General features: G+C 31.6%; 1 protein-coding gene across 3 annotated transcripts; it reads left to right on the forward strand.

The window, feature by feature from the left end:
* The first annotated feature begins 2,537 nt into the window (after window positions 1-2,537).
* LOC106718233 (peroxidase) lies at window positions 2,538-15,532 on the forward strand. Of its 3 annotated transcripts, none has more exons than XM_014512297.2 (13): window positions 2,538-2,613; window positions 10,310-10,409; window positions 11,054-11,259; window positions 11,506-11,673; window positions 11,763-11,959; window positions 12,349-12,547; window positions 12,862-13,059; window positions 13,284-13,434; window positions 14,034-14,210; window positions 14,404-14,554; window positions 14,637-14,838; window positions 15,076-15,184; window positions 15,305-15,532. In XM_014512297.2, the coding sequence occupies exons 2-13, from the start codon at window positions 10,315-10,317 to the stop codon at window positions 15,393-15,395; spliced, it is 1,944 nt and encodes a 647-aa protein (XP_014367783.2). In that variant the 5' UTR covers window positions 2,538-2,613; window positions 10,310-10,314; the 3' UTR covers window positions 15,396-15,532. The 3 variants fall into 3 exon arrangements, with proteins under 3 accessions (XP_014367783.2, XP_045535319.1, XP_045535320.1); XM_045679363.1 differs by lacking the exon at window positions 2,538-2,613 and adding an exon at window positions 2,970-3,037; XM_045679364.1 differs by lacking the exons at window positions 2,538-2,613; window positions 10,310-10,409 and adding an exon at window positions 10,922-10,979.
* The last annotated feature ends 1,909 nt before the right edge of the window (window positions 15,533-17,441 follow it).

The raw sequence follows: 17,441 nt of genomic DNA on the forward strand, positions 1-17,441 counted from the left end.
GTAGGGACAATTTGAACTTTATAAATTTGACAAAACCGCAGCGTGCTTGAAGAAATCATCTCAAATAAGGAAAAATGCAAAGAAACTCAATAAAATTAAAATACAAGAAACAAAAAATAGACTTTTTATAAAAGTTTTTTAAAGTAGTCCTTAGAAGAAACATTATGGAACCGTAATAGAGGAAAAAGTTAGAAAATCTTGTTTGTAATTGATTGATATTTTTTAAATTAAGAAAAATGATGACGGTTAAATCATTTAGTAACCGTTGCTTGTTCTTAAAATCGACATCCGCAAAAGCAGATTTCTCTGTCTACCTTTAATCGATGGTAGAGTGGACGCACTGGAAGAGGATATTTCCTTTCTAGGCGTCCCTTCCTCTGTCAAAACCACGTCCCTTTCCCTTCCTCACCTTACAAGAAAAGGGTGGAAAGGAAAAGGAAGCTAAAATTATTTCTCCGGCATGCACATATCAGACTAAACGCAGTACTGCTTCCACTTCACGCCTGTCTTTCTGTCACCGGGCGAGCCGGCTAATTTGTGCAAAAGATGTTGTTGTTGCTAGCGTCTACTACTGTTAAGTTGTGATTTTTCCTTTCTTACTTTCACCAAACATCCAAGTAGACCATAACTAAACAATTACTTTATCAATTTCACTCGCTACTTACCACGAACTTCTTATGTCAATACAATCTGGATTTAATAAAAACGTCCAACGTTCAACAATAACGTAACATTGTAAATGAGAGCATTTTTTTCTTAACTTTCATAGCAAAGCCGCGCAATTTTATTTTAATTTAATTTAAAACTGTTAAAAATCAGCAAAACGCGACAAGTCCATTATAACTAAAACAAAACACGATATATTTTTTTTCTGAACACATTCTTACCGACCAGTCTTTTTCCACGCTAAATCTTTCTCGCTGGCCAGTCTGCCCGACTGCCAGTATCGTTAAAAATTAAAATTGGTTAAAAAAATTGGAAAAGTTTCAAATTAAGTCAGTTGCCTAATTAAAAGGGTGCATTTTATGGTGGTCGATTTTAGTCTACCTTTTATCAATTAATACATAAAAATTACGTAAGTTCAAACTCTTTGGTACCCTCATTTGCTGCCAAGAAGATTAAACGGGTCTTGTCTCAAACTGCTTGCATTAAAACATATTATACAAAACTTAATATTTTGTTGAACGAAGTAAATGATAACTGCATACATAACGATCTAGAATTCAAAGAAATTAGCAAATGGAACCGTTCTAATCTATATATGTAAAAGAAAGTCGTGTTAGTTACACTATTTATAACTCAAGATCGGTCGAACTGATTTAGCTGAAAATTGATGGGGAGGTAGCTTAGAACTAGAAGACGGACATAGGAACTTTTTTATCTTGTGTGCATTTTTTTTATTCCGCGCGTACGGAGTCGCGGGTAAGAACTAGTTTCTTATAAAAATTACGTTAAGAAATGTTTTTGAACGCATAGTACTTGTTCTCTTATTCAAAGCAAAACGACGACGCAAATGTTTGTGGTAAACAAGTCAACCACAATAGATTCCAGCCAGTTCTGTTTTCGGCTCTTATCTTGTATTCTCATTGTTATCGAAGCGTGGTATATAATTTAATTTAAAACAAGCCAGCAATTTAATGTCGCAGGTCGTGACGAAAATTAAGTGAAATAGAGTAATTTATACCAAAAACATATTATATCAACACAAGTATTTTTGATAATATCTTTTTAATTAAAATTATTAAAGAAAGATTATTTCCATTATAAAATTAAGGATTTACAAAATTTTAAATGCTCCTAGTCTAAAATTAATTATTTAATTAAAAAAAGACGGTAGATGGCCAGTAACTGACTGTCAGGCAGAGTAATGACATTGGTAGGCACATCAATAACCTTCTGTGGCCACGTCCCGTAAACGTTGAGTATTTGTTAACTTTTGTGTTTAATTCATATTGTAGATTTTTATGTAAATATATAGAATGTAATAAAATTAAACTGTAGTGTATTATGATTAAATAGTTCTTATATATAATAATTAATTAAAGTTTGTTCCTTTTGTTCTGTTGTGTGGCTAATATTTAAAATAAACTTCTCTTTACTACATAGCTGATCAAATTTTGCAACATATATCACCGATCAATCTCCTTCGAGCCTCCCTCTTCAACGCGACACTGGCGAAACAATCGGTGCCCAGTTGGCACACCTAAAAGCCACTGCTTGGAAATTGAATTGAACCTTCTGTGGTGATTTTAAATATTGTAAAGTGCTCGAAACTTTGCGATCACAAAATTTAAAATAATCGTGATAAAATTCATTATAATAATGTACTTGTTTTTATGCGAATATTACTAATGTAAAAATCATGTAGATTACTGTTGTGTTGTAATTTAGATGTTATTTAGTATTTTCCGAGTAACCTACGTAGGTAACAAGAAATTATGTTTAAAATATGCATGTATTTGCATTTGGTGTTCTTGAAACTATTTTCAAACAATAAACTGTTGTAAACAAAAGAGTTTGCTATCACAGGTGTTCGGTTTGTAGTGTAGTTTACTAGTTGAGACAGAGCTGAGAATACCCTGCATGATATTTTGGAATTGACATCAAATTTTGGTAAGTTTTTCATTGTTAGTCAATAATATACCACTATTTAACGCAACGCGGTGACTTTCAAATTTCAGTTTTAACTGTGTAGCCGACAATAGGCTATTATTTATTTGAACGCTTGATTAAAGTGTCCCATATATTAAAACAACTTTTTGAAACATGTTATCACGTTCTGAATTTTAATTATACGGTATTTAATTACAAAAATCTGCGAAGCTATAGCCATATAGATTTTATAAATAATTTTGCATGTGACCCGGCCGAGCCTTAATTGGCATATTGTTTTCCATTACTGTGAGTTTCCAACAGAAAAAAAAAACATTTTGTTATCTCTACTTTTTCATTTGGATGTGCGATAACATGTTTTAAATAGATGTTTTAGTGTGTTACGAGTTTAGAATATGCCGGTCGTCCTACCGAAATATCCCACGTGAGTAGAATTTAAAACTTTTATTTCTAATTTAGATTATGCATATTACTAATTTTTCTATAGTATTTATTGAATTGTAAGATGTATGTTTTGATTTATGTATGACGTTCATGTTTAAATTAGCTTTAAAATGGTTTTTTTATACCAATCTATAACATAATAAAGTTCAGAACAAATTCTTGTGTATTTGTGATGCACGTTTTAAATATATTTGATAATGGCGGAAAATGGCTTTAGTAAGGGTTGTTTCAGTCACAAACACTTTCGCTTGTTTTTATTATTAAGTAAAACACCGTTTTTAACTAATATAATTAACTTATTGGTCAAAAACTTGAATATTTTAAGTTATCAGTTGTCTAATCTCTTATGTACGAATTATAAGAAAATATCGGATCACTGTAAGCATATGTAGCTTTAAATTTTTTAAACGATCAGTGTTTGTATAATTTTATTACGCTATATCGCGCTGTTTCAGAAGTTTGCGTGCAAAAGCTTCACAAGCGAGGCAATTGAAGTTCAGCTCCAGCACTTAATTCCTTTATCCGCTTCCACATGCACCATTGTATTACTTAATAGGCAATCTAACTTTCTTTTATCCTTGGATTCTATAGCATAATTATTAATTAATCTACCAATTTGTGGGATTGGTTCATTAGTTTAAGAGTATGGAAACAATATTTTTTTTCTTACAGCTTTTTTTCATTAATGTGTCGACTCTTGTAGGGAAGTACCAGGACCTCATAAAGTACAGCTGCCCGTGAAAACATTTGTCGCTTTATGAGTAAGGTACCACAAGCTCCAGAACTCTAAGAAAGTACCAGGACATACGTACGTTACGTTTCATTCTACTTGAAAAAAAAACATGTTTAAAAAATAATTTTAAAGTAATTTCGCGGTTACTGTTTGCGTTATAATTCGTAACAAATTTCCCCGAGTATATATTTAGCACAAATATGTATAAAGGTGAAAATATGAGTACGCCACAATAAATTGTGGTACATCTTAAGGTTGTACGTTATTTTAATTTTATATTTACCTTGAAAACATTCTTTAGGCTTTTTTTTTCGCAACGAACGACGAATTCTTATTCGAATGTGATGGGATATCGCGATAAGTTGCGCCTTATATTTCAACTTACATAAGTGTTGCTTAAATGTGCGTGACATTTACAACTCTACAACCGAAAATAAACGAGAAACGAATTTTTTAAGCATCTGATTACATAAATGCATCTTTTTTTATTTAAAATTAAATGCATCGGTTTCATAACTAGATTTTAGTTTAAAAAATGTGAGTTGTTGAGTTATTTGAAGTCAAGTTTTGAGAAGATGGATTAAGAAAGATTCAACAAAGTCTAATGTTTCGAAGAACATTAATAAGAATGAAGAACTAGTAAGAAAATCTAATATCGGGGAAAAGTTATACTAAATCCTCTCACTCGGATACTTCGTTCGTAATATTTGTACCAAAATTACACAACAAATCCCTTTACACCTTTAATACGTGTTTTACTTTCATTTTATATTTTCTTTGTATTTAATTAAAATACTATCTGATCTAGAGTTAATAAACTTATATTAAACCAAGCTGAAATAGTATAAAAGAATATTCGGGTAAATTGTCATTTTATAGCTTTGCATTTGTATGGGCGCTTTTTTTTACGCTTAAAATCACTCTTGTTTCCTTCGCCTATGCCCAAAATGCAACACTGCGCGATAAAAAATGCGTCGCGTTTTAATACCTTAGCCGTATGAACAGATACATGGAAATGTATTTTTTGAACGCGTTTTGTGGCTTAATTCCTTTTGACAAAAAGATTTCTAATTAAATTTGATACTTTGTTTATGAATATAAAGTAAAGAAGGAATTGTATTAACAATGGAAAGAAAAAATGAGATGGATGTTTTTTGTATCATGTATATTCTTGTCTTCATCTGCGCAGTTACTTTTTGATTTATCGCAACCTTCGCTTTGAATATTTATTTCGTCGTAATATAATGTTATTTAAAATAATGTCAAAGTATTTAAAATATAACTATTTTTGTGATTTCTGGTCTTTTAGATTTTATCACGAATTTCTTTGTATAACCATGCGGCACTCTCCTATTTGGTTTAGAGTCCAAAATTGATGAAACAACTAGAATAATAATGATGCTTTAAACTAAAATCGTAACCATTTACTAATGTTTACGTGGCGAGCATTTTATATACAGAAACTGTATTTTTATTATCCAAACTTGATGGTTTTACTGTGAACGTAACTTTAAAAAAATGCATCTTTTACTATATAATTATTACTGCTCTATGTTCTGTTCCTATTCATAATAAGAAATTTGCAACTATATGCAGTCTTAACTTAACAGTATTTAATCGAATTTACAAAAAAAATTCCCCTCAGAAAAGATGCGAGCCCATGTATCAAGTTGGGCAAAATAACCTAATTTCTCCACCTAAACGAAGCGTGAAAGATAATTGAAACAAACGATCCGAAATTTGATTTAGGCGTTATAAAAAGGAATAGAGTCGTCCTAACTGTCATGTCGTTAACTGACATTTAAAGTGACATTCGATTATTTTATTTATTAAATAATAGCTGTCGCTGAAAACGAAACCGAATTAGTAACCTATGTGTTCTTCTAGACTCTGTTCAACATCCATGCCAATTTTCATCGAAATCCGTTCAGTCCTCCTCAAGATGGCTTCTAACAAACATCCATTCATCCATCCAAAATTCTAAACTTTTGCATTAATATTCATGGAACTATCTTCATATGGTTTGAAATAAAACAAATAGATTAGATTGTCTTTTTGTTTTACAGAACCCCTAAAATTGTTACACGATTTTCGCTCGAATTCTTACCAATTTAAAATTGTTGTAACTATTTCAAACTTATAGTTACTTAAAGTATTCTAAAAATTTCAACTAAACTCAAACAAAAATGTTCAACGAGTCGACCGAAAATACTTTAAAACGCTCTATGTCATAGAATATGTTAAATTATTTTATTTTCCTTTATTTTTTATGGCGAAATATTTACAATATTAACGCTCGTTTTCCTTGGAAAATTTGTGAAGAAGTATCTAACACGCTTCCAAAATTAAAATAAAGATTATTTTTTAAATCCAGTGTTATAAAGAATGAAATTTATTCCCTTTTTCCTTAAATAGTAAATTTGTTGAGGAACTTTTTTAATAGAAAACCATTACAACAATTTAATAGAAGAATAGCAACACTACTTTTCTGCAAAAAAAAAATAGCTCTGTTAATGTTTGGAAGGATTATGAAAGAAAGAATGATATTATTCTGAAATGAATTTCTGTGTTGGCGGAAGTTTTAAGTTGAAGTTAGCATGTGAAAATTAACAAAGAGGTATGGCAAAAACATCGACAACATGAAAAGTTGAGAGCAATATTGTACCTTAAAAATTGTGTGAAAGAGGATATGCGTAAGAAGGGGGTAAATTCAGATATGACGGCTGATAGAGATGTATGGAGGAGTAGTACATACTGTGCCGAACCTCCATAGGGATAAGGGCAGGTTGATGATAATGATGATATGATCTATGTTTATTTTCGAAACAATTTATAACTTTCATAAATTCCAGGCAGACTAATATTGTGATAATAAAAAATAACGAGTCCCAGCCTTGCGGCGTGTCTAGACTTAACAATAAACTGTCCACGGAACTAAATTTCCCGTGCAAATTCCTCAATTTAGCTATTATTTTGAAGAAATAAATTCAACTTTATTTCTTCAAAATAATAGCTAAATTGTTTCTAATATTTCAATATTGAAGTCCTTGAATAAATGGTTTTTGAAATAACAAGATGTATTCAAGTAGCTGTGCTTGCTTAAATAAACATTACGAACAATGCCATCCCAACGGAATTTTAATAAAGACCAAATACTGATGAATTTATATCAAACATCTTGTATCTGGCTACTGGTGAACAGCGTACTTTATTTATTCCATGTTTAAGGAATATTAGATGTTGTGGGTAAATTATTTGGTAAAAGGGTTACATTTTAGTACATATTACTTATATACAGTAGTTTTCAATTCATTTACATATTAGGATCCTTAATTAAATGCATATGGAATTAACTAACCTTTTTCTTCAATATACTCTTTACAAAGACATAAATAGAAATATGTTTTCGATTCTTTGGTCGAAATGTTACCTCAATTAGGTCCATGTATTCTGAACTATCGTGTTGATTAGATTAATTTCCTTAATTTTCATAATTAAATTAACATATAGCTACTTTAATGTAAAATCCCCTGATATTTATTCTAAGACTACCTACAAATACATAAGCCTAAATAAGCTAAGGAAAATTTGGCTTAGGCGCCTAGACTTTATAAAAGTCTTAGTACACTGAAAGTGTTCTTAATGTGAAAAATGTACTCTTGGGTTCAGAGATCTGTTTTGAAGATGCCAAATCTTTTGTATTATGTACACATTGGCTTGAATGATGACTATTGTCTACAGAGATAAAATTGAGACTATATGTAGTCGCTCTACTTACAAATGTACTTATGTGTATAAAAGTTGCACGAAAGACTTAAAATGTATAAAGAAAATAGTGTTTATATCCTGTCTCATATTTATTACCTTCTTCTACAAATACTCCAATGAACTCGTAAAACCTGGGAATTGGATAATGCTGAAAACGATGATATTCATGTCAACAAAATCAATGTAACCATATTAAAAATTATGATGGGATGTAGCTGCTACATTGCAAAGTAAAAACCAATTCAACGCACGTCCGAACTTTTTTTAACTCTTATATAATGGTTAAAGTAAAACGTATTATAGTATGTTTAAATGTAAAATAAATGTATGTAATAAATTATTTTTGTTAACATTTTAAAAACATTATTATGTTCTTTTAAAAAGAGGTAACAACGTTGCACTGTTAGTCCACTGTAATGTTGTACTCCCTATAGAGCTAATAATTTTACGATTTTTGTAAGGATTTGAAAAATAACTATCGTTAGCAGAATCATTTTTATATAGTTCTGACAAAAATATTTTGTTTTCACTCTCCAATTTCATGTCTAAAAGTTCGTTTTCCTTTTCGTAAGAAACTGTCACCTTCTCAATATTGGGCACGTTGTCTTCTGGGTGATACGGATTCTTAAATTCGCTTTTTAATAAACCTCTGTAATTTTCTATTGCAAATTTTCTAAATACGTCGAAATTCATAAAATTCTGTACAAATTTATACACATCTTCGGAATCGATTTCTATTTTAATAGATGCAACGTAGACGGAGTAAAAAGACAAAGCAAACACTGAAAATATAAAGGAACACTTTTTCAGTCACGTAAAATTGCTATTATTTTTTGACATATAAATTACCTAAAAATCATTTGTACAAATCTTGTAACCTAAATTAGACCCATATCCCGCTGTCACTTTTTCCTCACTTCAATTTGTTACTCACCTTTAGTCACGATGATTTTATTTTATTTTCCAATGTGTCGATAAAAATGTTTTCAAAAAATTTAAAGTAAACAAAGAAATAAATTTTTTTAACATGATCAAAAAATCTAGACGTGCTACAAAAAATCTAGTAATAGAAATATACCGAGGGAAATAAAGTCTCCGTATTTATTAAGAAATTTCTTAAAGGAGGATTTGTTGCAGAGTATTGTAATCAATGATTATGTAAAATATACAATTATTCCTTACCAATTAGTTTTGCTGAACACATTTTGCTATGCTCTATAATTCTATAGCCGTGAAACACGTAAATATTCTTTCAATTTTGAACGAAACATGGCTATGTTTTTGTATAAAGATTCAGATAAGAACCGGCAAGTTGCACAATTTATTACTTGTGAAATTAAAGGTGCACAGGTGTTAAGTATTTTTATTACTAACGGCCTTTGGTACAGAAAGAGAGTTTAGGTCTAAGCAGAAAACATTTGAATGTTCCTTCGAAGATTCTAAGATCTAAATATATATTAAAACTAAACGGGATAAACTTGGACAACTTATACAAACACGTTGGTTACGTATTTTTATCCCCTTAGTTTTTGTAGGACGTCTTCTATCACAACAATTTAATACAAGCACAAAACAAAAAAAATCTTATTATAGTTCTCGGTTACTTTTACAAATGATGTTACGGTTTACATTTTCATTCTAATTGAAGAAAATTATCTCAATATGTGCTTACCGTGGAAATTTACAATTAATATAACAAAAACAATTTACCACCAACAATTATGTACTTACATATGAAATTAGAAGAGATTAATTAGAAAAAAGTTAGCACATCTCATCAAGATTCTAAAATGCTACAATACTAATTTAAAACCTACAAAAATACATGAACTTTCTTTATCAAAAAAAAATGATTATTTGGTGTAGTTTCTAAGAACTTTCAGTGTTCAAAAAGTGTGTGTTCAAAGTGTTCAAAAAAAGGGTTTTCGGTTTCAGATTCAGGATCCTTCAACTATTCTCAAATATTTTTTCAAACTTAAATTTTGCAAAAAAAAATACTTAATTTTCACTTTATAGATATTAATGTTTCAATGAAAAACTTTAAAACTGCATAATTTTAGTTAACAACACATTTGCCAGTTTCCTCATACATAAGTATCTTTGTTTATTGCAAAGTTGTTTATTTGGAATTGAATATTTCATCACTACTATCATTGCATTATCTTACATGCATAAAAATTACTTGTGATGGAAAAATTACGGTTTTAAAACATTCTGATAGGGCTTTTTACAAATAATAAAAACCGGTTTTTCATTAACTTTATTTATCTTCCGATTAATATTCATTACGGAATATATAAAAAACACTTGTACTTTTAGTTTGCAGCAACTGTAGAGTAACTGTGTAAAACAAACAGTGTAATGTCGATTTAAATAATTGTAACATACAAATAAGGTAAGGTCCATGAATCAACTTCTCAAACTATAACTACGATTTTTTAAATATATAAAATATACCATATTAAATTCGCCATTTCGCCATTCGCCATTTCGGCGAATTCATGTGGTCGCTTGCTCGTTTTCCACCTTGTAATATAAAAAAAAACTCTTAAAATAAAATTCTATCCAAAACATTTCGGAGTTCATCTAAGAATGTAACAAAAACTTAACACGCCCATAATTAGAAAGGGAACCACTAACGTTTACTTTTTAGGATTCTAATATATCCCTTATTATTTTTTTTTACAATAACTGGCGAATCTTATTTACACCTCATAGTAATATGCAAAATTGGTAAACTTTTGTTTCCAGAGAAAATGTTGAAGATAGTGATATATATTGTATTATTGACTAGTTTGTCTGCACAGGCAGTAAATGCTACAGATTCTTCGAAGACTGAAGATAAATCCAGGTTAGAATAATAATCAAAGTTATAAATGTGCAGTGAAATAATTATACACTAATTATAACAATATAATATAAACCACTAGCTGTCCACCGCGACTCTGTCCGCGCAACGGTTAAAGAATAACTAAATAATCACCCCATGGGACACAAGACTATGTTCTACATCTGTGACAAATTTCATTAAGATCTGTTGAGTTCTGGAGATACCTTCAAACATCCATCCATCCAACCATCTAAACATTTATGATATTACTAGCTGTCTAACTTAATAAGTAGCCTATGTGTTCTTCCAGACTATGTTCTATATTTCTATTTTTTTTTAATTTATTTTGTTCAAATTTATAACTAACTATAATAATACGATGTCTTCGTAAGTAGAGTAGTTTTATTCACAGTAATTAAGATAATTTTCAGATCGATCTCCAAGATCGACTATAATTTTCTCAGTAATCTGGACTACATATGTATTTTAAAATAAATTCATGAATATTAAATCTTTAGTCCTTTATAGCAATATTGAAAAGTTATACCGTACTTTAATTAAACGTCTAGAAACTTTCCTAAACGATATTGGGTGAGTATCTGTAAAAATGTGAACCTCTACTTTAAAACAACTGTTACATTTCATTATCATATTTACTTTTACAGTTTACTAGACACAAATAGAAATATACGAGCATCAGATAAAACAATAAGTGATAGTAATATTATAGTTCAGACGTGTGGTAAAAAGATATCTTGTGGCGAATCTCGATACCGTTCATTAGATGGTACATGCAACAATCTACAGAACTCCACCTGGGGTGCCACTAGAGAACCCTTCGCAATGCTATTAGGGGATGGTCGTCCAAATAGTAAGTAGAATCATCACCCAAAATATTTTTTATAGTAGGGATACAAAAAATTCCCGAAAAATCAATCGAGGATCCAGAAAAATGTTATATTATAGTTCTAGATTGCAGCCTAAAACTCAGTACGGTTGAGGAAATCTAATCGTACCCAGGAGCTTTTAAATAAACCAAGAAGCGCTAAAGTCTAAACTGCATGCTTTTAGGTAGCTAAAATAATAACTGCTAAAATGTAATTTTTGTACACTTTAGGTATAAATATTTCTGCACAAGGAAATTTGTTACCGAACCCGAGAGAAACATCGCTTAAAATTTTTCCTTCAAAAAATTATCTTGACCCTAAATGGACGCTCAACACAATGCAGTGGGGACAAATCTTAGCTCATGATATTTCTTTGACAGCTAGTACTTCTATTATTGGTACGTATTTACCTTCATCTTCTTCTTTACGTACTAGAATAAAAGGAACATAAATTATTCATTTGAATATTATTATTTTTTTCTTGTAGACACCCCCAGCCCAACTTGCTGTAACAATGAAGGCCAGTATACATCAGAATCTGATAGCAATCGTTTTTGCGCTGCGATACCAATACCGCGCACAAAGAATTCTTATAGCGCGGACGCAAGACAATGCTTTGATTTTGTCAGAACTGTTACTACAAACGATACAGGTTGCACAGCGGCGGGAGCTCCTTCTTACCCGGTATAACAAACAATTTTTGTGTTACATTTATATTACAAAGAAATTTGCCGATGGAAAATCAACAGAATTCTTCGGAACATTGCTCGACAACCATTGTAAATCTGACATTGCTTACCATTTATTCTTTTTGCTTTACTACGAATGGATATACAGTGATATCATGAATCGTATGCTCCATAACCATATGTAATCATTAATTTTTTATCAAACGCAATGAGAATTCGTTAGAATCCAATTATTCATTTCGACACACAAACTAATATACATACATATAAATTAACAACACTACGTAAAGTCAACGATAGTATGATTATTGACGGTAATATTTTTTATATGTTTATCGACAGAATTATGATCGTACCGACATAGTTATGAATTATCTGTTTTAGATCAATGAAAACACATGTTATTTGGATCTTTCGCTGATATACGGAGTTAGTGACAATCAATCAAAATCATTGCGAGAAGGCAAAGGAGGTCGTATGCTAACTGTAGAGCGCAACGGAGGCGTATGGCCTCCTCAGGCTGCAAATGCGCAAGAAACATGCACACCTTCCATACCTGCTAACGATACTTGCTATGTAGCTGGTAAGAAATAAGTAAAGGCCGGTAACGCATCTGCGGTTCCTCTGCTATTGCGGGTGTTCATAGGCGTAGGATCAATTAACATTAGGCGATCTACTGTTCCCTTCCCATATAAAAAAGTATAATGATTACAGAAAAGTTACAGTTTTACGCTCAGCATGCCATGCAGCTAAGTAAAAATTATGATAAGAATTATAAATATTCACAAACTTTTGACACTTTTATCGGTTTTAAAAAGTTTTAAATATGTCTCACCTAACATTAGCCCTGAACAGCTATTGCTTTCTTGCTATCTAATATAATTGTCATTCATCCAGGGGATCCTAGAATTAACCAAAATCCGGAACTAGCGGTCTTACAAACCATGTTGTTAAAGGAACACAATCGCAAAGCGGATACACTATCACAGATGAATGGACGTTGGGACGACGACAAAATTTTCCAGGAAACACGACGCATTATTATAGCCATGTATCAACAAATCAACTACTATGAATTTCTTCCTATATTACTAGGTTAGTATTCTTAAAATAAGCTTTATGAAATGCTTCAGGGTTTTAGGCTGTCTAAATAAATGAAATAAGAAATGTTAGGAAAGCATTTGCCTTCAATCCATAGATGTCGTTATAATTTGTATTTGACGGTTGGATTACTCGAACAAAAGATCAGAATATTAAATATTATTATAATAAATATAATAAAATATAAGCAAATACAAAAATCATCAATGTTTTAACAGGTCGAGATAATATGCTAGAGAATAAAATAATTTACGAAGATCCTACAGATTATATAAATGATTATAACAATGAGATAAGTGCAGGCATAACAAATGAATTTACTACCGCTGCGTTCAGATACTTTCATACCCTAATACGAGGGAGACTGGAGTAAGTAACATCTTGATAACGTTAGAATTAGCCATAAGAATCATATTATAAATGTCATATTGTTAATAATGTAATTTCTACGCAGTCATGAGGGACACGCTGGATCGCAGTCGGTGAAAAGAAATCATTTACTCCAGAACTAACCCTGATACTGACCACGATCCTCAACCATAAGAGACCGACTCTAGAGAGATAGTTATTAAGGCTAATGATTATCAAACAAATGACGTCAGCATTATTAATACATCATCACAGTAATCTTAACATAATAGATCATTTATTCATATTTCTCCTTTGACGAAGCCCTTAAAACCACGACCAAATTTGCAGCCAGTTTTAATAATATAATGTTCGTAAGAAACGGGATTCTTACCACGATTAGGCTGTTTGGGCTCCCGATATTTCGGCACAGTTGCATGCGCCATGTTCACGGGTTGACTGAGTCAACCTAATTGTGGTAAGAATCCCGTTTCTTACGAACATTATATTAGTAAAAACCACGAAAGTTTGAAGTTTTAATAATGTCCATACTTAAAAGAGTACATAGCAGTAATGGAATTTCATTAATTATGTTTGCTTAAATTTGTTTTATTTTTTAGTATTGTGAAAGAAAACCGCAATTTGGAGCGTACCCTAAGATTAAGCGACTGGTATAATCGCCCTTCTGTAATCGAAGAACCCGATGCTTTTGATGGCCTAGCAAGAGGCTTATCCTATCAACCTGAAGATAAAGCTGACCAATATTTTGATGAAGAAACTACTCAATATCTTTTTAGGTAAAAGTTCAAAGGTTAAAATACTCCGTATTTCTTTTCTTTTCACTATATGCTGAACAGAATTCATCCATTCTTAACCACGATATAACTCTGAGGAAAAAGCATGATTTGATTGTATCGTCTATCAATTTTAATTATAAAAAGAGCCTGACTTGTTTAGTGACTTGATCGTTATTATTTATCAATTATGCAGAGGCAATAGTACTAAAGGTAGTGATCTACGAGCTATCGACATCCAACGCGGTCGAGACCATCGTCTCGCGAGCTACGTCGCTCTTAGACGCTACTGCGGACTTTCCGTGCCGAAGACGTTTGATGACTTGAGCGAATATATTTCCAAATCTGTAAGTATGGAAAAACATTTAATTTTTAAATAGATACATTAAGTTCTGAAGTAAAACAAGCTTATATTTTTATACTTCACAGAATATAAAAAAGCTGAAATCATTATATAAATTAGTAGATGACATAGACCTTACCGTGGGTGGGGCATTAGAGAAGCATGCCCGCGGCGCACTAATGGGGCCCACTTATCTATGCATTTCGCTGATACAGTTCTACAAAATTCGTACCGGAGATAGATTCTTTTATGAGAATGGAAACAATAAGAATATCGCTTTTACACCGAGTAAGTGTTACTTTATAAAAAAAAAATACTCAAATTAATCTTGTTAATATCAAAGTGACAAAAATATAAAATCATATATTTTAAATGCAAAATGCAGTCTGTTTCGGAGTTCTGTTTCAGATGACTGAAAAACCAATGTAGAAGTGATAAAAACGTTTATAGAAAAAAATACCTACTTTATCTATCCAAATATCGTATTAACTCTAATTATTATAAAACATGAACAAACTTTAACAGGTCAACTAGCTACAATTCGCAAAGGATCTTCTCTGGCTCGTCTAGTTTGTGATAATGGAATAAATATAAAGAGTATGCAGCCCAGAGCATTCGAACTGGTGTCTCCAAAGTAAGTTTGTTTAAAGTCAAAAGACACTCTTCTTAAACAGTTTTCGTAAGATTATACAACTACCTCAAGTTAAATAAAACGGTGACTTGCTCTGGTTTACAATTTTATTTAATTTTTCAGGAATAAAATAGTTCCATGCGATTCCTTACCTTCAGTGGATTTGAGCCTTTGGAAAGAGAAAAAACAAAAGAAGACCGGCGATAATAAATGAAACACCATTTTTTAACGTAATAATAAAATACACATTAATCTTAATTACTTTTATTCAATATTGTGTTAAGCAGTGTCGGTGCAAAGAGATTTAAATATCCTACCCACGTCTACTTTACCTCCGACAATATTCTGCTTATTAACAGTAGCAACTACTATCTGTTAATGAATAATGAAAAGCGCATATCAAGTAGAGCTAATAAATGGACAAAAGTATGTCATGTCAAGATAATTAGTTTCAATTTAAGTAATTAACTTTGCCGATAGTTAAATAAATAGTGAGTAAAAAATGTTATACGATTTGAAAAACATTATTTGGATAGAATATAACATGTTGATAACGTCGATAATTTCTATGTGTATATGTTTATATATTTTATTTCATTTCATATTTTTGTTGTATTAATTTTATTTTATAACACTTTTTAATAATAGAGGGATCGTATTAAAATTTTGTAAAATGTTTTATTACATATCAAAACAGTGACGCGAGACTTTTAGAAAAAGTTTAGTGCACAATGTCCGGTCTTTGCTGTGGTGATAGTTCGATGGCTTGGGTTCCGAGATACACTCTTATGGCGTCATTCTTATCAAGAGATTTCATGACTAACGCAGTTACATAAATACGAAAGTTTGGATAGATGTATGTTTGTTACTATATCTCGAAAACCGCTTAACGGATCTCGATAAAATTTGACACAGATGTAGAGCATAGTCTGGAAGAACAAATAGGCTACAGATATTTTTTTATAATTCCACGCAGACGAAGTCGCGGGCAAAAGCTAGTATTTCATAATATTTCAACCAAAGCGGGGTATTTTCATAATACTTAAATTTTGCATTTGTTCAATGAAAACCGGCGCTGCCAAAAATTAAATCCAATGTAGAAGATGCCGAGTAAATTTATTTTAAAATTTCTAAAAGCGCCATTGTCAGCGCCTAGCTATATTGCCAAGGGTACGGATTTCCGTCCAAGTGGTCGAGGGTTTGAATCCTGCCATTCGATTATGGTAGTAAATGTTGGAGTAGTATAATCTGCTTAGACGCTGAGATGTGCACTGGCTGTTTTAGTTTTATAAGAGTGTACGTCTGACATGTGTCAAGCATTTTTTTTTTTTTTCAAGAATAAATTTTCCCATGTAAACGTGTGTTCTTCATCAGGTTATGGGCCCAGAAACGCAATATTATCAGGTTATGGGCCCAGAAACGCAATATTATCAGGTTATGGGCCCAGTACTTGTATTTTCCACGTTTCATAATGACGGCTCAATCAGTGCGAATAGAGTTACTGAATAAAGAGAATTATGAAACGTGGAAAATACAAGTTCAAGCATTGTTAACGAAGACGGAAGGTTGGCAATACGTAAGTGGGAAAAATGTGAGACCGTGTTCAACACCAGGTAATGAAAAATTATTAGATGATTGGTTAGCTGCAGATGAAAAAGCGAAGGCAGATCTGATTTTGTCAATTAGTCCGAGTGAGTTAAAGCACGTAAGAGGGTGCATAACTGCACGAGAGGTGTGGTTGAAACTCGAGTCTATATATGCATCGAAAGGACCTGCACGTAAAGCAATTTTATTGAAACAGTTAACATTACATCGTATGCAAGAGGGCGAGGATGTGCGTGAACACATTTCAAAATTCATGGACGCTGTAGATAAACTAAGTGATATTGGAATCGAAATACATAGAGATTTGTTATCAATATTATTGTTATATAGTTTACCAGCAAGTTACGATAACTTTAGATGCGCAATGGAATCCCGCGATGATTTACCTCCGGTGGAAATATTAAAAATAAAAATTTTAGAAGAGGATAGCTCGAGGCGACAGAGTAATAATTCTATTGAAATACAAGGAGCTATGTATGCTAAGAGAAATGGGACGAGAAATAAGTCATTCAAGAACGTCAATACCTTATCTAATTCCGGTGGTACATTCAAGTACAAATGTTTCAAATGTCATAATTATGGTCACAAAGCTAGTGATTGCAAAATAAAGAAGAAAAAACTATGAGATAGGATGTGTAACTGGACAACAAAACAA

The sequence above is a fragment of the Papilio machaon genome, chromosome 9, assembly GCF_912999745.1.
Source record: "Papilio machaon chromosome 9, ilPapMach1.1, whole genome shotgun sequence".
NCBI lineage: Eukaryota > Metazoa > Arthropoda > Insecta > Lepidoptera > Papilionidae > Papilio > Papilio machaon.